At 34.1% G+C, this 23,428-nt stretch overlaps 1 protein-coding gene across 1 annotated transcript in view; it reads left to right on the forward strand.

The window, feature by feature from the left end:
- Positions 1 to 9,895: 9,895 nt before the first annotated feature.
- LOC107874024 (callose synthase 9) overlaps positions 9,896 to 23,428 on the forward strand; it is a 52,056-nt gene continuing 38,523 nt past the window's right edge. Inside the window, exons 1-7 of the mRNA XM_047396453.1 lie at positions 9,896 to 10,189; positions 12,633 to 12,828; positions 14,227 to 14,324; positions 14,809 to 14,972; positions 19,683 to 19,806; positions 22,618 to 22,725; positions 22,800 to 22,925. Of these exons, the coding sequence (XP_047252409.1) occupies positions 12,636 to 12,828; positions 14,227 to 14,324; positions 14,809 to 14,972; positions 19,683 to 19,806; positions 22,618 to 22,725; positions 22,800 to 22,925 (813 nt within the window). The 5' untranslated portion in view covers positions 9,896 to 10,189; positions 12,633 to 12,635. The remainder of the gene's footprint in view (positions 10,190 to 12,632; positions 12,829 to 14,226; positions 14,325 to 14,808; positions 14,973 to 19,682; positions 19,807 to 22,617; positions 22,726 to 22,799; positions 22,926 to 23,428) is intronic.

Genomic DNA, 23,428 nt, shown 5'->3' on the forward strand with positions numbered 1-23,428 from the left:
TGAAATTTATTCAACACCTGCTTCATCAATTACCATAATAGATGTAACAATTGTTGTAGATTACTCAACTACTATAACATTCTATTTCACTAGTTGCTAAATAATTTATTCAGCAAATGTGTCATTAATTGCAGCAATTGCTTAAGTAATTGTTGCAATTGATGACACATTTACTGAATGAATTATTCAACAATTGTTGTATATTTTTTAGTAATGGTTGTAATTAATGAAGTATTTGCTAAGTAAGTTATTAAACAATTATTGCATATTTTTTTGAAGTTATTGTAATTGATGAAACTTTTGCTGAATAACTTATTCAACAACTACTGCATATTTTTCATTAATTGTTACATATGTTTCAACACCTGCTGCAGCAGTTGCTGAAACATGCTTCAGTAATGACAGAAATGACAATATAATACTCAAATTCAAATGAATAATACACAGCCGAACTACCTAATTCATTTATAAAAAATGATCAAAAATCTGCTCTTAATTAATTTCCAGTGTTACATGATCCATATGTAAGAAGGAGAAGAAAGAGGAAGAAATCAATTGGGAAAGGAGGAGAAAAAACATTTTCCCCTTTTAGGAATTAGGATTTTAGTTAAAATTTATATTAAAGTGTAAAAGATAAAACTTGAGAACTTATTCAAAAGAAAGTTAATTATAATTAAAGTTTAATTATAAACTTGTTGAGCCATTTTTTTATATTTCAACTCTTTTTTGTCACCCTTAATTAATTCTCCCAAAAGGCTAGCCCCCCTCCCTCTCTTACGTAAGGTGCAAGTATACTCGACTATCTACTAGCATTTACCTTAATCATCACCCTATATACCTTCTTATCTAGGGTCATGTGCTCAATAAGTTGAAGTTGTGATATATCTTGTCTAATCTCTTTCCCTAGTTCTTTGTTGGTCTACCTCCACTTCTTATAACTTTGTTATTTTCATCTTTTTGACATGGCATTTTTTATTGACTAGCACTCTGTCATATACAAAAACTTGGTCTAACCACCAATACGTAGAACATACCTTTAAGCCTTAACAATACGTTCTTATCATATAATACCTGAACGAGGGCTTTCATTTCATAGACCTCGCACCAATATGTTGTGCGACATCATCGTTAATCCCCATCTCTTTAAACTATGGACCTAAGATACCTAAAATTTTCTCCCTTAGATGAGATATATGCATGGATCTTCACTTCCACATCCAGCTCATTTATTGTGTTAATGAACTTTGCCTCCAGATAATCTGACTTAGTCCAGATTAATCTGAAACCTCTACTAAACTTTGAACCTATCATTAATTTCTCCAGGAGTCTCATCGATCAATACTACGTCATTGAAAATAACATCCGCAATGAAATACATAACATAGCGAATAAAAATATTATTTAAAAATATCTTGACAAATGTTTCTCATAAGTCAATTGAATAAGCAATCTAACTCAAATCAATTGAACATTTACATGTTCTAAAACTTAACGGATTAAAATGAGCTAGAATAATAGTAGTAAGTTATAAACTTATGCAAACTCAGATGAGCTCAATGAGTCATTTATGTTATGAAACTAATAATTACAGATGTCCACTACTCCTCATGTATGGTATTAACTTTCACACAACCTTCATAATTACACATTCATAACATTTTCTCATAACTTTCATAATTAATGTTATATTTATGAATACTTTTTATATGCATTTATGTAATACTATAAATAGCGATATAAAAGTTAATATTATATTATATACACTTGAACACTTGAAGACATCTAAAAGTTAATATTATATTATATACAATTGAACACTTGAAGACATCTAAAAAAATACTTCTAAGACATTTTTCACCTTGACATTTGATAAATACTTGTGAGACATCCTTCACCAATAAAGTGGAGGTTCAAATAACCAATCAATTAAGCTATTAAGATTTTATTCTTTTTGACTTTTAGATTTATTTAAATAAATTATTAAATTTGACATGTTGTGAAACTTTAGTAGATGTCCATGTATCCAATATTGGTGCCCTGCGGCTTACTTTTTTAGACTCAAAGTCAAGTCATCCCCACCCCTTGAATTGGATAAGTTTTTATTTTATTTTCATTTTGGCTATAAATAGTCATATTCATATTGAGAAGAGGTTAATAGAGAATACTATTACCATTATATTCTCCCTTGTTACATTTTACCTTTTGTAACTTTTTTATATAGTCTTATAATACGTTATCAACACGAGTCTCTGTCATCTTAAGGAAATACTTTTCAATGATAGTAAAGATAAGAAATTACTTTTCTTAAAATAATGTCAAATATATCTAAATGTGAATTTGTTGCCCTAGATATATCAGACAAAACTTACATATCTTAACCACTTGATACCGAAATTCATTTGGATGCGATGGGTCTGACAGACACCATCAAAATAAAATCACGCATCGAATCAAAACTGTGTCAAGGCTATGATATTTCTCCGTCCTCATCTTGACGAGGGGTTAAAAATAAAATATCTCACTATTTATATTGTGAAATAACCTAAATGAGAGATATAACCACCTGAAGATGGTTGAATGGACCCATTTGAGATTATAAAATTTTAAAATAACACTGCATATAATTTTGCCATATTTAAAATTAAATCACAGTTAAATTTATACGGAGAGAACATCACCAATCATGACATGCTAGAGAAAACATTCTCTACCTTTCATCCCTCAAGTATGCTTCTGCAGCAACAATATCAAGAAATGAGATTTAAAAAGTATTCTAAACTGATTTCACATCTTCTTGTTGCCGAACAACACAATGATCTTTTGATGAAAATCATAAAAGTCGACATACTGGTACTGCTCTATTTTCTAAAGTAAATGCTACAAATTTTCACCAAATCAAACGTAAAAAAGGTCCTAATCCCAGTCATGATCGTGGCCGTAGTCGAGGAAATTTTTTTAATGAGGGTGATCGTCTTGCACTAAATAATGATCTCAGCACCAACATTGTAAGAAGAAGGGTGAAAATACTGAAATAATGCAAACAAAAATTTTAGAAAATAAATGCTATTAGTGTAGAGAAAAGGGGCACTGGTCACGTACCTATCGTACGGTAAAATATCTGGCTAATCTTTATCAAACATCTCTCAAGAAAATGATAACAATGTTGAAGCAAACTTTATATCCAAAGATAATGTTGAGCCTATGGATTTAGATGTTGCAGATTTCTTTACAATCCCTAAAGGATAGTCACCTTGTCGGTGATGAATCTGCGAATGTCTGAGTATTTTACTTTTCTATTGGTTGTATTAGTTTATATTTTCGTTAGTAGTATGTCATTATTCATATAAATAAATAAATAAAGTTTGTATAATACGTTGTGTGCTAGTAATGCTATAATATTTAATCTGTTTATATTTTTATCTTGAAGAATATATGGATACTCCTTAAATTTTATTTGGATCAATAACCAACCGTGACGATATCTATGTAATTGATGGTGGAATAACGCACGCCATATTTAAAGATGAGAAATACTTTTCCCACTTACTTAGAAGAAAAGCAAATGTTACAATAATCTATGGTAATTCAAAATTAATTAAGGCTCCAAAAGAGCTATCATATTTCTACCTAAGGGGACAAAACTGATTATAGAAGATGTATTGTTCTCTTCTAAATCCTCAAGAAACTTATTGAGTTTTAAAGATATACGCCAAAATAGATATCATGTTTAGACAATAAATGAACTGAATATTGAATATTTTAGCATTACCAAGAATGTCTTAGGCCAGAAACACGTGTTGGGGAAATTACCAACTCTGTCTTTCAGCTTATATTATGCCGAAATTAGTACAATTGAAGTACACTTTATCATAAATTAGTACGTTTGTGCTTTGACATAATCGAATAGGTTATCCTGGATCAATAATGATAAGACAAATCATTGAAAATTCAAAAGAACATCCGTTGAAGAACCTGATTGCTTGTTATCAAGGCAAACTGGTAACTAAAACATCGCCACTGAAAGTTGGCGTCGAATTTCTTTTTTTTTCTAGAACGTATACATAGGGATATGTGGACCTATTCACTCATCCAGTGGGTCATTTAGATATTTTATGGTCCTAATACACACATCTTCAACATAGTCTCATGTGTGTCTCTTATCATCTCGCAACATGACGTTGGCAAAATTATTAACACAAATAATACAATTAAGGGAGCAATTCCCATATTATACCATTAAGTCTATTCATTTCGATAATGCTGGAGAATTTACATTCCAAGCTTTTGATGATTACTGTATATCAGTTGGAATAGGAGTTGAACATTCTATCACTCATGCTCATACTCAAAATAATCTTGCTGGTCATTTATTAAGCGCTTATAATTGATAGAAATGCCACTACTTATGAAAACTAAACTGTCAACTACTGTTTGGGGTCATGCTATCTTGCATACAGCATCACTTGTTCGTCTGAGACCACCTCATTATAATAAGTACTCTTCGTCACAATTAGTCCTTGGTCATGAGCCGAATATTGCTTATCTACAATTTTTGAATGTGTATTATATGTGCCAATCAAACCACCACAGCGCATTAAAATGGGTCCCCAGAGAAGGTTAGGAATATATGTTGGGTTCGAGTCACCCTTCATAATTCGCTACCTTAAACCATTGACAGGAGATTTATTTGCTGCTCGATTTGTAGATTGTCGATTTGATGAAATAATTTTTTTGCAATTAGGGGAGAGAAACATGAACTCAAAAGGGAAATTGTGCCTAAAGTTTCATCATTATCACATTTTGACCCATGCACGCCCATATGTGAACATGAGGTCCAGAAGGTTATTCACTCACAGAAACTAGCAAATCAAATGCTACACGCATTTTACTGATTTGAAAAGGATATCTAAGTCACATATCCATACAGTGAATGTGTTCGTCCGAATTGAAGTCCCAAAGGACCATCTACTAATGTCATAACTTCTGAATCTCAAATACGTCTGAAGCGTGGCAGGCCATTAAGTTCAAAGAATAAAAATCTTAGAAAAAAAACCATGAAAAATGATAAAGATAACATTATAAAAGAGTCTTATAAAGAGACTCAAAATCTAACTAATCTTGATATTCCTGAAGAAATCAGTGAACCCAAGACTCAAGTGAATGAAGAACTTTCGATGAGTCGTACAAGTTATGAGGTAAATTTAGATCCACCAAAAAATATGGTGGATAATATTTTTGCATATAATGTCACACTAAATATTATGCAAGACAATAAGGATCTTGAGCCACTATCTATCGAAGAATGTCAATGAAGAAATGATTAGCCAAAATGGCAATAGGTGATTCAATCAGAATTGAACTCACTTGCTAAACGGGAGGTTTTTGGACTTGTAGTCCAAACTCCAGATGGTGTAAAATCAGACGATCATAAATGGGTCTTCATACGTAAAGAAATAAAAGAAATAAAATTGTAAGATACAAGGCACGTCTTGTTACACAAGGATTCTCTCAAAGACCCGGTATCAACTATGAAAAAATATATTCATCTATTATGGATGCAATAACATTTCAATACCTCATCTATCTAATTGTACATGGAAATATTAAAATTGATCTAATGAATGTGGTTACAACTTATCTTCATAGCTCACTTGACAACGAAATTTGCATGAGGATTCCAAAAGGACTAAAAATGTCTGAAGCATATAGTTCAAAGTCTTGAAAATTATATTCAATCAAATTACAAAGATCGTTATACGATCTAACACAATCTGGGCGTATGTGGTATAATCACCTCAGTGAGTACTTGATAAATGAAGGTTACATAAATAATGTCATTTGTCCTTGTATTTTCACTAAGAAAACAACATCAGAGTTTATTATACTCATTTTGTATATTGATGACATAAACCTCATTGGAACTCCAGAAGAGGTCCAAAATGCAAATGAATATCTAAAGAAAGAATTTGAGATGAAAGATCTTAGAAAGACAAAACTTTGTCTTGATCTGCAGATTGAATATAACACCCCACATTTTCGGGCTAGAATTTAAATCGTTGTTCCTATGCATACAGACTTGAACCCAATTATTCTATATGTACATACATGCGTGATTAGAAAATATATGATGTGAGAATATCTTTGTATATTGATCGAGGTCATAATACCCTCCTAACTCAAAGACGAGTTGAGGACTTTTCTATCGATAGAGTTTTGACAAATGCTCCAGTAAAAGTTAAATTTAAATAAGTGTATATCCTAGTATATATCAATTCGGGTGTCTTACTTTACATTAAATAAAAGGTCTTTGAGTTTTTTTCCCAACACATTTGGTTTCACCTTAATCCGATATTGGAGTGGAAAGTTATACTCATTTTACCTCAGCACGTCCGTCTGTCAACAAAGTGACGACTTGAGGTAATAAGCCGTCAACTAAGTGACGACTTATCAGTCAAGTTGTCAGCCCAAACTAGAAAGTCATCAACTTTAGCTTCAAAGTGACGACTTGAGGTGATAAGTCATCAACTAAGTGTCGACCTATCAACCAAGTCATCACCTATAACCATCTCAGCTACAAAAGTGACGACTTGAGTTGATAGGCCATGAACTAGTTGATAAGTTATCAATTCAAGTCATCAACTAAAAATTTCAGCAACTCTTATTTAGCTTCGGAGAGGTATTTTGGTCTTTTTCTCACTCAAACCCTACCTCCTACGACATAAATCATCAAATAAACGTACTTAGCCATTATTAATCAATTTTAAAAGTCATTAACCCTCTTTATTACTAAGAACAATAATAGGATTTCTTTTTAAGGTTATCTCCCAAGAATAATATTCAAGCCCTTCTTCAAGAAAACCAAAAAGTTGTGTTTCCCAATCCAATAACGTTCAAGAAAAGTTAATTCTCTTTCAAGATTAAAATTTTAAGGTATGTTTGATGTTCATCCATGGACCCTTTTCACCCATGGAGTCCAGAAATCTATTTTCAAGATTAAAATTATGATTTTTACATGTTTTTATGAATTTCAACCATGAATTTCCATGAATTTTGATTTTTTACCATGTTTACACGTAATTGTTGTTGTTATTAAACCCCATATATTTAAATGGTGTTGTTCGCTGATTTAAGCCTTATTGGTGATTTTAGTATTGAAATCATGTCACTTCAAGTTTTAAAACTATTCTCATGCTAGCTTAAATCATGAATTGCAAGTATTTGATGAAATGCCTAAATGATTGGGTTTTGAACAATGACTACTTATTATATGTTTACAATGAAATTACATGTTTATAATGAATTACCTCCATGAAACTCTTATGAATTTTGATCATGTATTACGTTTCCAAGAGTTTTGATAGAAAGAGCCCATACACATTTGCAAGTTGATGTATGTTTTTCTATACCTTGGTAATTTGATTTCAAGTTATGATTTTAATTGTTTTCATGGGGAATGCATTATAGTATGTTTTAAATATTGTGGTTTCTATATCATGTTTATGTGAATTCAGAATAAACCCCTTAGTTTATGATTTGGTCATGTAATCGTACTATTTTGTGATGTTTAAAAGTACCCCCATGTTAAAGTATTGACCCCCATGTGTTTGATGAAATACCTAAGTGAACAATTGTGAACAATGATTTCCTTCCATGGTTTCAAAGCTTTTATGTGTCCCTGTTGTTATTGTTATAGAGTCCTAGGGGTTATGAATACCCAAAATTTAGCTTTTTACTTTGTCTCAGTATTTTCAAAATTGTTTCAGACACATATGAGCATTATCAGTTCAATTAGTTATCATGTCAGTCAAACTTAGATCAGTTCAGTAATCTGAGTCAGCTCCATCTTCAGTTAAACATAGTTCAGTCCCGTAATCAGTGTCAGTTCAGTTAGGAGTAGGATTCAACACTGAGCGAACCCAGGGATGGGAGCATTCCTGTTAGTATAGGATTTGACCCTTAGTAGCAATCCCTGAGTTACAGAACTACGTAGCCAGCGTAGGTTTGAGTTGTCTTCCTACTAGTTTAGGGTTCACACATCTCATGAGTCTTCCTGTCAGTTTAGGGTTGACAAGATATCTTCTTGCTAGTTTTGGGTTGACACAACCTTTGTTAGTACCCTAACACAGTACGAGCACCCTTCTAACAGAGGTCAGAGGTTGGACCCCGATCAACTCAACTTTGGGGTATGTCGATTAGATGATACCTCCCATAGTTTCAGTTTCAGTATTCAGTACAGAATTCAATTCAGTTTTGCTTGACCATAGCATATAGTTTATCAGTATTCAGTTACCAAATTTAAGTATTTCAGTTTACAGACTATTTCAGAATCATGTTATATGCTTGGTCATGTATTCTCAAATTTTACAATATTCACACATTTATATCAGTTATTTAGTTACCTCATGCTACTCATTCAGTCAGTAATTACTCATACCCATAACCCTTGCATAACAGTCTAACCTCATCTAGCATACTAGTACATTTAAAGTACTGATCACATACCTGTTTCTTGCGCTATGATGTCTTATATCATAGGTTTGGACGCTCAGGATCCCGACCGTACTTAGACATTCCAGCACATCATCATCAGCAGTGGTGAATTCTTATATATGGAGGACTATTTCTGTCTATTTCAGTATTTCAATTCAGTAGTCAGTCGGAGTTAGTTGGGGGCTTGTCCCATCAACTTCTCAGTCAATTAAAGGCTTTCAGACACTTTTAGATAGTCAGTTAGATTATCAGTTTTATCAGTCTTCAGACAATTGCTTTCAGTCTTATGATTCAGCATTGTTTTTAACATTTAAAACCTTATGGCATTTTCAGTTAATTTCCACACACGATCTTTTTGTTATCAATATACTATTCAGTACTCACAATAGGTATCAGTTCATGGGTTTGCTTGTGGTCCCTTAGGACTGTAAGCACCGTGTGACGTTCAGAGTGTACTTCCGGGGCGTTATAAACTTGGTATTAGAGCCTAAGGTTTTAAAGTATCCTAGGGAGTCTGAAAGCCGCGTTGAGTAAAGTTTTGTGCATGGGTGTGAAACGTACCACACTTATGGGCAAAGGCTACAAGGCGTTTTAGGAAAGGTTTCCCTTCTTTCATGTCTCAGATCGTGCATTGGAAGTGTTCTCTAAGGAACTTATGCAGATTCTCACGTTACTCAATTCGTGCTAACTTTGCCTTATTCTTGAGGCAACTGAAATAGCCAAGCTTAAATCATTTTAGATAGAACTTTCTCAGGCATTCCCTACAAATAGTTATGGGATTGCATGCGTGACTAAAAAGATCCCATCTGTGCCCCCACGTTCTAAAGATTAAAATATTTCATTCATGATCATGAAAAATCGTACTTTGAGCCGAATCTAGATATGCTTTCAGATCCCTCCCTAGAATCCTATGATAGTGTATGACCTAGAGTTAAGCATGAATCCAGTAAATTTTCTGATATGATTTTTAATGAGCTAGTACTCAAATACGTATTCAGTAAATTTTTCTTACATAAACATAAGGGGAACTTAATAGATGTCCAATATTGGTTTCATGTGGCTTACTTCTAGTTAGGCTCAAAGCCAAGTCATCCTCCACTCCTTGAATTGGATAAGTTTTCATTTTGGTTATAAATAACTATGTTCATATTGAAAAAAGGATAAGTTTTTATTTTGGTTATAAATAACTATGTTCATATTGAAAAAAGGTTGACAGGAAATTCTACTATCATTATATTGTCGATTGTTACATTTTACATTTTGTTATTTTCTTTAATAGTTTTATAATATGGCACCGATAATATTTTACCTTATTTGGAAGTTTTATAGCAAAAAGAGGTGAGAAAAAGAGAGGAAAGAAAAGTAGCTTCTTAATCATGAAGGTCCCATAAATATCCCCAATACCTACGTTTTACATTTTCTTCTCCGCGTTTAGCATACAAATCAAATCAAAACAACCGGCTATAGCCGGTAATAAACCGGTCAATCCCCTTTCTTCCTCCTCCTATATTCCCTGTAAATTGTAGTAAGGGGTCATTTTCCTCTCAATGTTTTTCAATTTCATTTCAAAATTCACCCCCAAAACTCTCTCTCTTTCCCATTTTGCTCCATTTTTCTTCTTCAGCTCAATTTCATTTTCTAGGGTTTAATCTCCCTCTCTCTCTCTCTCCGGTTATTCTCCGGCGAGATCTCCTACAAGGTTAGCTTTCTCCATTTTCCCTTTTTTATTTTTTAAATAATAATAATTGTGATTTTCATTGTTTTTTGGAGTTAATTTTCGTGGATTTACGTCTTTGTAAATTTATTCGTAGAATGTAATATTACTTGCAAGGAGAGTGTTACTTTTTGCCAATAGTTTTGTTTTAATGCTGTGCTATATTTGCAATTTGTTAAGGAGAACTTTTGTTTTGCTATAGCTAATTTGTGGATTTAATTTCATTTTAATGTTACTTAGTTTTTGCAATTTGTTTGTAAAATGTCATATTACTGCAAGCAGAACTTTACTTTTGCCACAGCTAAATTTTGATTTTAATGCACCATTTTTTTTTTTGTTGTAGTGTAAATACACTTTAGGAAAACTAATACTTATTCCAGTTAAGAAGAATAAATTGCTGCTTACTATTTCTGATTTCATCATTCCTGAAAGCTAGAGCGTATGTACGCGTTAAATTTTTATGGATTTACATTTTTCTGGATACATAGTTTTTGTAATTTTGTTCATAGAATGTGAAATCAGTTGCAAGGAGAACTTTAATTTTTCGATTAGTTAATTTTTGATTTTAATTTCATTTAAATGCATCCTTTCGTTTTTTTTTTGTTTGTTTTTGTTTGTTTTTGTTCTACTGTGATTTATGAAAAAAAAATTACTTAAGTTGCTGTTTAATAATTGTGATTTCACCATTACTGAAGGCTAGAGCGTTTATAGTATTTTAATTTGCATGGATTTACGTATTTGTTCCTAAAATGTAATATTACTGCAAGGAGAACTTTTAAGTTCACTATAGTTAATTTTTGAATTTAATTTCATTTTAATGTTGCCTAGTTTTTGCAATTTGTTCTTAAGGTATAATATTACTGCAAGAAGAACTTTACTTTTTCCATAGCTAAACTTTGATTTTAATGCACGATTTCAGTTGTTTTGTTTTTGTTTGAAGTGTCATTTAGGAAAAGACGTTACTTATTCCAGTTAAGAAGAAAAAGTTGCTGCTTAATAATAATTTTGATTTCATCATTTGTGAAAGCTAGAGCATATATGCACGTTTAGTTTTCATGGATTTACGTCCATGTGAATACACATTTTTTTCGATTTGTTTGTAAAATGTAATAATACCGCAAGGAAAAACTTATACATTGGACAGTTATTTTTGAATTTATTTTCATTTTAATACATTATGTCATTTTTTAATTTTTGGGTTCTAGTGTCTTCTTAGGAAGAAAATTACTTCTTCCCGTTAAGACGAAACTTTGCTGCTTAGTTGTAATTTATAGTGAACAAAAATTTAATGTCTTTGTTATTTTAATCACGATGGTATCTGAGCACAAGTCGCCTACCTTGCTACCTCCTCCATTATCGGCTAACTTTTTCCATTAACCTTGTGGTGGGGCCCTTCCCCGGACACCGCGCATAGCGGTAGCTTTAATGCACAGGGCTGCCCTTTTTATTGAATAAATAAAAAGAAACAACCTAGTGTCTTTTGCCTTCACTTGAATTTGCATGTGATACCTCATAGTTCTCAATCCACTTCATAATGTAGGAAAAAAAAAAATACTTACAGTTTTCTTAAATATATTCTCTTTGATAAAGATTTACCCCCACCATCATTTTTTAGGGTATGGACTTTGTACTGAATTAGCTATACTTGTGTGCTGAATAAATTTCAGTGAGAGAAAATATTAAATTAGTATTTGAGATGTAATTGCGGTTGATAAAACAATTGTATCAAAATTTAAATTTTGATTTTTAAGTGAATATGCTGTGGAAGTTTTATGTAATAAAAATGTTATTGATGGGATGACGTGTCAAGCATTTTGGATGCTCCAAAACAGGAAATACATTAGAATTTGGGTAAAGGGAATGTGGACAAGTAATGCTTGAGTTTATGTTCATGTTAATTTTAGGAATTCTGTTTCGGTTTCTATATTTGTAGTTGTTCACCTTATTGGACTTATGATGGATTCCTCTTGGCAATGTCAGATCATTTTTTAATTTAAAATTTCTCTAGTTTTGTTCTTCTGTAGTCTTTATTTTATTTCAATTTGTTTTTGTTTTTGTACATCTGCTATTTTATTCACCATTTCCCATCTAATGTAGCATTGTTTTTTTTTTTTTAATATTCTTATTTGAGCTTTTTATCTGGTTGCTGGACAAGGCAAATTGAAGCATCTGAAGATGTTTTGGGTTCAGATCGATCTCCAGTAACAAACATTTTGATGACGAAGTTCATAGTATTTCATTATTTCGGGTGTTTAATTGCTACTGGATTTCATATTTGATGATTTAGATGTCGGATTTTAGTCGATTCCTTGTTCTTTTTTCTCTCTGGTGTGCTAGATATTCTGGAAATTCTTTTTCGCATTTTTCCCCATTGTGGTTCCACTGGTACCTATGGTTTCCTTCTTGATTGTAGTTTGTGCTTTTGTAGGAGATGTCTCGAGTGGAAGATTTGTGGGAACGGTTAGTGCGAGCAGCACTACGGGGACATAAGGCTGGCGCAGGGAGAACGGCAGGAGGGATTGCTGCGAATGTCCCATCTTCTCTTGCGAATAATAGGGATATAGATGACATTCTAAGAGCTGCGGACGAGATTCAAGACGAGGACCCTAATGTCTCCAGAGTATGTAAGTGATCTCTTCTCATGAGCCTAGATAGTTATAGATTTTTCAGTTATCTTGGCATTGGCGTTAAAGATATAGCAAAATGTGGCATGAAAATCTTAAAAAATAATTAGGACTAAGTGTTTCTTTCTCTTCCTGGTTGGACAAGTTAGCTGTTGGTTATGTTAGTTCTTTTTTCATGTTGACTGATTCCCATTGTATAACTGTTTAGATGGTAACATTGGGGGTTCCAGTTACTCATATTAGAAAATGAAAAACATTTGGGTTTGGTTGCTGAAGGAATTGTTAAGTTTTAGGTCATTCAGTGTGTTTGCTATGGTCTATTTCTTTTCAGAAAAGTGAAGGGATTTCTGGTGGCACTACTAACTAGATTCTTTCTTTTGTGTGGTCCTTTATTGTGGTGTTATGGAGTACGCCTATTTCATAATTTCAAGTTAAATTGAAGAGACTGAAGGGCTTGCTTTGATTGATGTGACTTTCCTCGACATTTTTTTTTGTATATTGATTTGTTTATCAATCAATTTCTCTTTTTCTTGTATGAAAGCAATGTATTCTTTTTTTTTTTTTTGATACCGGTAACTTTAGCATTGGATTCTTTTTTTCGATCATATGCCCTTTATTAGAACTGAATCCAAACATTTGGCGGCTATAATTTGTAGATACTTTTGTTTGAGTATATTGATCGAAAGTTTTTTCTTTTTTAAATTAAGATAAGGAGATTTATTATTCCTAAGATGTCTAGGTGTTGTGAACTTGTGCACGACTCATCAAACGTAGGCTCACAAACAATTGTCAGCTAGTAAGGAGTCGCTCTCTGCACATGCCGTACCACCACTATCTCCTATCATAAATAAAACTACTCCACAATTTCTTTGGTTTGTATTTTGCCAACTTTTTGGCATTTCTCTATTAGAGTATAGTTTGTTTACATCCATAATCTGTTTCCTGTAGCCTACTAGTGTTTTATCCGAAGTTGTCTTAGCGACTTAAACTCAAGTTCTCAACCCACTTTAGTGACCATTAGGCCCCACCCTTGGATGCTTGTCCTATTGGGTGCTTGTCCTAGTTTTACTTCTTTAGATCCTTTTATGCTTTTTCTCAAAAAGCTATATGCTATCTCAGTCATGTGAGCTTCACAAAGCACAGAAGGATCCCAAGCACAGATAGGTCGGTTGTGGTTGGTTCGTTAACCCATGTAAGAATTGTCTAAATATGGAAATTCTCAGAATATTGAAATATGAATAGGATGGAATGGCTACAAATGGTTAATTAAAACCGCATCTAATTTTGTATTGAGACATACTTAATTCATTGAATGATTTAGAAAGCCGATATGCAGTCTGTTGATGCTTGGACTAATAAACTTGCCTATCTGTTGGCAATTTGGTGAATTTGCTGCAGTATGTGAGCATGCCTATTCCTTGGCTCAAAATTTGGATCCTAACAGTGAGGGGAGGGGTGTTCTGCAGTTCAAGACTGGTTTGATGTCGGTAATCAAGGTATGTGTGTGACTTTTCCTTTGTGTACTCATGATATTCATCACTTTATTAGAGGAATAGGAAAAATGAATTTTCACGTACAACATCAACAACAACATACCCAGTGTATTCCCACAAAGTGGGGTCTGGGGAGGGTAAAGTGTACGCAGTCCATACCATGTACTATTCAAATATTTCTTGTGTTGGATATATGAAATTTTTGGTCGTTCTGAGTGCCAATAATCACTATTTGGATAGATTCACTGATTTTGGTGAGTATCAGGTAACTTTAGAATCCTGGACATTTCTCTGTTTCTTCCATTTTATATATTGTATCATTTCTGGTGTCAGGACTTCTACTCCTAGAGATGTGCTGGAACTCCACTTAGCTGATGCATTATAAATTAGTTTTGACAGTTGAATTTTACATGTTTTATGGTGCGTTTACAATAATCTGGATATTGGTTCAGTTCTGATTTCCTTCCCATCTCTTATAATCTTGTAGCAAAAGCTAGCGAAGCGGGAGGGTGGGACGATTGATAGAAGCCAAGATATTACCCTCTTACAAGAATTCTATAAACAATACAGAGAAAGGCATAACGTGGATAGATTACGAGAGGAGGAACTGAAATTGAGGGAATCTGGAGTCTTCAGTGGTAATCTGGGAGAGTAAGTGATTTTAGTCTCAACATTCTCTTATTTAGTTGGTGTTATCTGCTAGAAGACCTCCATGTTATATTCTACCATTTGCATGGCTGTCATTTTTCACTTTATTGTTTGTTGTGATGGCATATCTGCTTGAATTGCATTTCTTCTTGCTCTGGAAAATGGAATTTTGGTTTCCTATGTGTACTATTTGATGCTTCTAGGTTGAAAAATAATGTAACACTTTTATCTCGCGAGACGTGATAGTTGCCCTGTATCTTCTTTAGTATGTTCATACTCTCCGAAGAATAAAGAGTGCATGATAGAAGTACAAGGATCTCTTTTTCTCTCGTTTGATCAAATCAAAAGGATTTCTGTTTCGCGTTCCCCCTATTTATTACATATGGTTGGGGAAGGCTCCAGGAATCACATCAGCTCTAAATCCATTTGTTCTATGGGGAGAGGGGAGCCCACACCTGATTCTTGGTACTGACAATGACAGTTTAGGAGCTGGGAGAGCTAATGCGAGGCCTTTTGTCAGCCTTGCAGATGGAAGAAAATTTATGAAATGGGCGGGAAATTCCTTAGGTATGGAGTTTTTTTGGAGTGTTGTCGGAAGGGAAGGAGGGCAGGGTGTCAGAATTGCTTAAAGAAAGATGTAAGAAGTTCTTGATTAAAGGGAGGGAAGGGAAAGAAGTTTGGGGAAGGTAAAAATGAGTGAGAAAGAAAGGGAAGGAAAAAGAGTGAGAAAGGAAAATGGTGGTGTTTGAGGGGGAGATCTTGGTGTAGGGATGGAATTGGTGTTACGGGGTAGGAGGGGGTACGGTGGTGAGGGTAAAGTCATTGTGCATGGATGCTAAAATTATTTCAGGGAATGTGAGGGGATGATAATCAAAGGGCCATCATCGAAGTAGGTTTTAGGGAATCGTGGGGTGATGTTATATGTATTCAAGAAACAAAAATGGAGACATTGTTGGATTTCAATATCAAAAGTATGTGTATGGTGGCGGGTGAAGTATGACTATTCCAGTTTGAGGAAGTGCGTGAGTACTTATTCTTTGGGATGACAAAAAGTTGGAGTGTATGGAGGTTGACAAAGGGGAATTAGTGTCAGGCGAGCGGTTCAGAAACATTGGCGATGGAATGGAGTGCAGTTTTGGGGGTGGGATGAGGGGGATTTATGGACCCGTTGGGAGGGGTCAAATATCACTTTTTGGGTGGAGATGGGAGATGGAATGGGGAGGTTGGACATGCCTTGGGTGATAGAGGAGATTTTAATAATATAAAATTACCACAGGAAAAGATTGTGTAGGATGGTGTCCAGGGCCATGGAAGAATTCTTAGAGTTTATTAATAACAACTCCCTTATTAATTTTCCCTTGTTTCTTTCACTTAGTCCAAGTCGCAGGACTTATCATATAGATGAGGCTAGATAAGTTCCTAGTGTTTACTTTTGGGAGAAGTTGACACTTGGTGTGATCCAGGTTCTTTTTCCTCTGCTATTGTCAGATCATTCTCCTATCATGTTGGATGCTAGTAGAGAAAAATAGATGAGATCTCCTTTTGGATTTGAGCTACATGTTAATGCATTTTGAGATAGTGCTGTTGGTTGGTGGAGTGGTTATGTGGTAGAGAGGATACCTTGTACGCTTGCCAAGAAGTTGAAATTGCTTTCTTAAAAGACATAAGGTTATGGAATAAAGAGGTGTTTGGAGGGGTAGAGGCAAAGATAAAGACCATGATTGAAGTATCATGGAATTTGAGAGGTTAGAAATGGAGAGGGAGTTAGAAGAGAGGGAGAAGAAGTGGAAATTGGGATTGAAAAGAGAGCTAGCTGATTTGTTTTTCTCCCAAGAGGTTAGCTAAAGATATAAATTGAGGGTGTTATGGTTGGAGGAAAGGGACTGATACAAAATGTTCTCATAGGGTAGCATTCACAAACAGGGGAAGGGACTTTATATATCCGAATAGTGTTGTCAAAGGCGTGCCTCATAACACGTTGAGTGCTTAGCCTCGCTTAATATGTGCATCAGTGTCGTCATTAAGGATCTAATACAAACTTTTCCATGCGAATGAGCATTTCCTCAAGAGGCCACTCTAAATGATTATATTTTACTTTAATCGTAAAAAAATTCAATTTCTTTATTCATATATTTGTTATTTAAGTTTATAATTATAAATCTTGGATGAAACGTATATTTTGGTATCTTTTCTCCATTTGTGCCTTTCCTATTTAAAGCCCCCACTTTATTTGCACTTTGCGTGTAAAGTCCTAGGGGACTTCAAAACTTTGTTTTGCACTTTTCGGTTTTGATGACATTAGTGTCATTGGAGGTTAATAGTGTTTTGGGGGAATGTGCCTGAGAGCATTTTCTAGTGGTCCGCTTTTGCATCTATTTAGGCAGATAACTTCAATTTTGGTGAACGGTAATGTATGCAACGTTTTGGGGGTTTTGAGGGGTCTGGGACAATGGGATCCTTTATTATCAACGCATCCTTGGTAATGGCAGCATTGAGCATTATGATTGATAGAGCTTTCACGAGAGGATAGTTGAAGGGCTTCAATGCAACATTTGGGGTTGCTAGGATAGTTTCCCGTCTCACTTGTTTGGGGATGACACTGTGGTTTCTTATGATGCAGATGAGCACTAGTTTTAGGCCAAGTACTTGATTCTAGGAGGTGTTAGTCCGTACAATTAACTTGAGGAAGTGTGACATTATTTCTATTTTGGGGGTGGGTGGCATCGGATCGCGTGATCATGTTTTGAATTGTAGAGTTGGGGCTCTCCCGACTACTGGATATGTATATGTCATTTGACATTTCATGGACGATGCCAAAAGCTGTTAAGGATTTGATTTTCAGTTGGAAGAGAGGGGAGGAGAAGACACGGCATGAAATGTGGTTCCACTAGGGTTAATATGGCTTTCTTGGAGAGAGAATAAGAGAGGTTTTGAGGAAGTGGAGTTGAGGTTTTCTTAGTCTAGGAGTAGTCTCCAATCGTTTAGTTTCCTTTGCTGCACTCATGTAGTTTCTTGTTGTATAAAAATTTGGTGGATTGGAGTTCGTAGAAAATCATATATTTTTATGAATCTCTTCTTTTTTGTTTATCCTTTATATACAACCAGTTTTGTGGTCATCAGGTCATGTTTATAAATGATTTTTTTTTTTAAATTTCCCTCTTAGGTGGTCCTCATCTAATGCTTAAAGTGTGCCACAATTTGTTATGTTCGGTCAAAATTGCTTTTTCAGCCGTTTTGGGCTGAATTGGTGGTGTCTTTGTTTTGTTCCATCTCTAATGCTTTAAGTTAGTAAAATACTTGTTATGTCAATGTCAAACTTCTTTTTCTAGGGTTCTGTATTTTAATCCTTCATTAGTGGACTTGCAAGTGTGAAATTAGAGTTAGCATAAAATATGAACAAAATCAATTAACTAAATCTATTTCAATTACTTGTCGTCGAACCCTTTTTCTATGCATCAGTATTATGCTTCTCTCTCTTGGTTACTTTGTCAATGACGTGGATTATGATCTTTACCCTGGCCCTACAAAGGAACAAAATCCTCATGCAAGTCTAGAACTACAACATATGGTAATGACACATACATGTTGGACGTATACAAGCATGATTAGATTAGGTACTTGCCGTTTTTTGAGATCTAACCCAATCTTATCTCTGTTTCATTTTTGAGTCACAATAAGGAGCTACTTTAGAAGGGGAGTCTTGAAGTAACTACGAAAGTTGCTACCATATGACAAGGAGGTCACGGATTCAAGCCTTGGAAATAGCCTCTGGCAGAATGCAAGTTTAGGCTGCGTACAATTGACCCTTGTGGTTGGGCCCTTCTCCGGACCTTGCACATAGCTGGAGCGTTAGTGCACTGGGCTGCCCTTTAATAAGGAGCTACTTGTCTTTATGATATTTTTGATTGCCAATCTCTTAGTAATTGTCTCATCTGTTAACTTGTGTGAAAAGTTTTCCAGGAGTAAACATTGTTTTTATTAGTTCTAAGTGTGAGCTGTTACTCTTGATAGAAGCAAAAATGCATTGTCATCTTTCTCTATGTTCTATGTAAGAGAATCCTCAGTGTGGATTGTTTTGGGAAAATGAACATTGAGTTTGACTTAACCTCAATAGCTAGCTCATGATGTGAGGATTTCCAAGACAAGAAAAGGAAACTTTCCATTCCCCAATCAATCTGAAGAACCTAAACAACCCCTCACATGTCCCGTGCTAAAAATTTGGAGCTTGGCAAGAATGAGGATGGATTTGGCTACCATGTTAAGAAAATGGAAATAGGCTCTAATTTGCCCTGGAAAGTTCGTTCATAACGTGAGGTTTGCTCACAACTATATTAGGAGACAACAAATCATTCCCTCAACCAGTGAGGGAAATTAACAATTGTTTATCCTCCTTTCAATGTCATGCAGTTTCATGGGAGGTATAGTCCTCCTTGAATGAACTTTTCAGGTAGAAATAATTGCCGAGAATACGGACATATTCAAACTTATCTTAGGAATGGGGCCAAGAGTGCAATTTGCTTGTATTTGGATCTATTTGACTCAGTTGTTTTTTAGTAGATCTTAGAAATAATTTGTCCTTTTGCAACTCCTGGTGTGCGGTGGATTTTCTATTATTAAAATCACTTGCCTTATAAAAAATATAAATTTGTCCTTTTGTTGAGATGCTATTTTAGTTGGTTGACATGTTTTATTTCTATTTTTTCTTAAAAATAGATTGGAGCGTAAGACTGTCCAAAGGAAAAGGGTTTTAGGTACTCTTAAGGTTCTGGGAAATGTCCTCGAACAGTTGACTAAGGAGGTTTCCCCTGAAGAAGCGGATCGCTTAATACCTGAGGAGGTTCTTGTCTCTTACTACCTGTACTTCTTTTTTCAGTGTGCAAATGCTTGCTTTTGATGTTCGTACCATTCTTTTTGTATGACTAAATAGCTGGTCGAGTCCTCTTCTTTGGCTTGTTGATTTCTCATTTTGATTCTTCTCATTGGAAGGTTTTCCAACTTTTAAGTTTCATGAGAAGAACTTCCCTTAATACAGAAGTCACATTTTGCAGCACGCAATTGCTAAAAATCTCTCAATTGATGGAGGTACTTCTGTTATGTTAGCAAGGAACGATGGATGACTTGACATCGGGGGTGCATCTGTTTTTTGTGTTCTGTTACAGTTAGATAAAGGACAGGCATCCCACTCTTCTCTTAGATAACTAACACTAGCACATTTTATTAACATGTTCTGTTAGCTATATTACCCTGGAAAAACGAACCAAGAAATAAAAGGTATAAGGAACAGTGACATCTACTTTAGTATAATCCATAAGCAGCACCCCTGAACTCAATTAAGTGCCTGTTTTAATTAATCAGTATTAAATGTGCTTCACATTTATCACTTTTAATAATTATGAAGTTCATATATATCAAGCCATGAAAGCATAAATAGAACTTCAAATTTCAAGTTTCTTCATTAAGATTTAATTGTTTATTTTCCTTTTTCTCTCTTGGTCTCCGTCAATAATTTTTAATGGTACTTCATTATGATTCACTATTCCTTTTTGTATTCCTTCCAGATTAATATGTTAGAATTTTTCTAGTTTCTAGAATATGCATATAAGCATTAGTACATAAAGAAAAATTAAGCAATTAATTTGACTTTGTGAATAATTTATATAAAGGTAGTTCTATGCGTATGGATATGAAGTCTGATATATTCCATGGAGTAACTTCCTTCATGTATGTTTCTTTACTTGATATTACTCTAGATTCTCATACAAATGCTATACTGCTAACATAATTCATGCTAAAAAGTAACAACCATTGCTTATTGCTTATAATTTGCTAGAAAAATATGGTGTTGATCTTGTGAAACCTAAATTGAAAAGGACATGCATGGTATTGTTATTATTCAATTATTGTCATTAGTAATGACATGATTTGCATATAAAAAATGATGTTCCTATTGTTACTCAGTTGCTTAAATATTAATTATAGTAGTTGTTTGGTGGCTATAATTTTGATGAAAATGACATGCAAGACGTTCCCAAGGAGAATACTGTTAGAGAAGAAAACCTAATGAACATGGACTTCTATTGTTTCAAAAGGAAGTTGAATACAATTTTTTTTTCCAAAAAACGCAACCTTTCTGGAGTGTTTTCTTTTTAATTTTGAGTAGGTGTCTTCTCTGATAAGCACGACTTTTTAAATAGAACCTGCCAACAGCTTACTCCCTTTTCCCTATTTATATGATGCATTTTTTCTTTAGTTTGTCCTAAAAAGAATAATACCTTTCAAAGTTAGCAGTTTCAAAAAAAAAAAAGAATTATACCTTTTTATATCAAGAAATAACTAACTTTAAATTTCCTATTTTACTCTTAATTAAGATAACTCATAATTACACAAAATATCTATGACTTGTTGTAGGCCTCAAGTTCCAAAAGTCTTTCCTCCCCTCTTTCTTCAGCTTTCTCTCCGGTCAAAGTGCATTCCATATATCTCGACAGAGGAAGTATATTTTTTTTTTCGGACCAGCAATCCATCTCTAAGTTTTTTTTTTCTTTTACGAAGAGTTGTGTCCTTCCTATAAAAACAACTAGCCCTTTGAAAAGTCCTTTCCTAGTGGCCAAATAGTTTCATTAAAAATTAGTGACTAATGAAAGAACACGACTACTTAGAGTAGGCACAGCGGAAAGCAAAATTTATCAGTTTTTATTTAATTATTATTATTACATAAAAATATATATTATAAAAAGATTTTTTGATTTTTTAACTTAGGGATTCCTACTTCTATAATAGTATAGATATAGATTTTTATTTGATTATTCTTATTATTAGATATGACCCCACTATGTGGGAATATACTGGGTTTGTTGTTGTTGTTGTTATTATTAGATATAAATACATATTACTAAACAGGTATTTTCATCTTTCAAACTTTTAGTTTAGGGCTTCCCACTTTTGTAATAGCATAGTTAGATTAGTCACTCCACGTTTATGATAGAATTTTTTTTTTTGATCAAGTAAAGATTATATTTGTTTTTTATTATGGCAAATCAATTTTATAATTTGATCTCTCATACCATAAGCAGGTTTGAGCTTTTTGAGGTAGTTATATATCATCTTTTTATTCTAATGCCTGTTAGCTGGATAGGTTCTGCATTCAATTGCGTTCCTCCTTTTTTGTTGTAAAAGTGCTTTTTGCTGTTCTATATTTTCAATTTTTTGTAGTTTCTGCTGTACGATAGTGTGGTTATTTCACTTGTGCAGGGCATTTCATTCCTAGTTGTAAGTTGCTAACAGTCCTCATTCTATAAAAGGGTGTAAAATAAAAAATCTCGAGAAGCTTATTTGGTATTTTTTTTGGGAAACTTTAGCTTATTTGGTATTACTGGTCAATATTTATAGTTTATAAAGATTCCTGCCATACATGAATGAAAATTGACTTTGTAAAATCTAAAGAGCACACGCTGAAACTTTTTATGAAATGTCTTTGGTACGATTCATGAAATGTTTCTATGTATTGGTGCGGTTCCACACTCGTGTATTCAAATAGTTTCAATACTTGGTCTTGCTCCTGATGTATGTGCATTCATTCATTTTCTCTAGTCTTTTGGTCCCACCTGCATCTGAATTGCTCAATTTGGTGCTGTGTCTTTGCTTTCAGCTAAAACGAATGATGGAATCAGATGCTGCTATGACTGAGGACATTGCTTACAATATTATTCCCCTTGATACCACTTCGACTACAAATGCTATCGTGTCTTTCAATGAGGTTGATAATCTTTCCTCTATCATTCTTAAAAGCTCTTCACATATTTGTTCTGATGTGATTCAGCAAAATGCCAGGTACGTGCAGCAGTATCAGCTCTGAAGTACTTCAGAGGCTTACCAAAATTGCCTGGAGATTTCTCTTTGCCATCAACAAGGAGCATAGATTTGTTTGATTTTCTGCATTACTCTTTTGGATTTCAGGTTCGCATACTGACTGCTTCTATACTTAAGTTTGTTGTCTCAGAGTGTGTTTCTGTGTGATCCATAATCCACGCTTCTTTCTGATTAACAAGTGTAATTCATACTGCTGGTTCTGTTAATTATTTTTCTTAAACTATATACAGTCACAAGAGCAACTGTGCCTCAATCTTGATTTCCGCTATATTAAATCCTCACCCATCATGTTATTGTATTTAACCTTGTCGGAAGATATATATTGTACAAAATGGATGTAAAAATATAAGTACCAGAAGTTCTCTATATTTCTATTGGCATATAAAACCTCAGACGAGATAAAAAGGTTTCCTAGAGAACACATACTTAAAAGCAAACTTACTAATATGACTAAAACATAATTCCAACTAATCGGCGTCGCCCATTTCCTCCGGGGCTTTGGTCTCTAGTGGTAAGAGTGCAACTTGTGATGTTGGGTTATAAACATGTCACGACTCTGAACCTTACTACTAGCAAATGCCTGCTATTTA

This window comes from Capsicum annuum, chromosome 1, assembly GCF_002878395.1.
Source record: "Capsicum annuum cultivar UCD-10X-F1 chromosome 1, UCD10Xv1.1, whole genome shotgun sequence".
NCBI classification, from domain to species: Eukaryota; Viridiplantae; Streptophyta; class Magnoliopsida; order Solanales; family Solanaceae; genus Capsicum; species Capsicum annuum.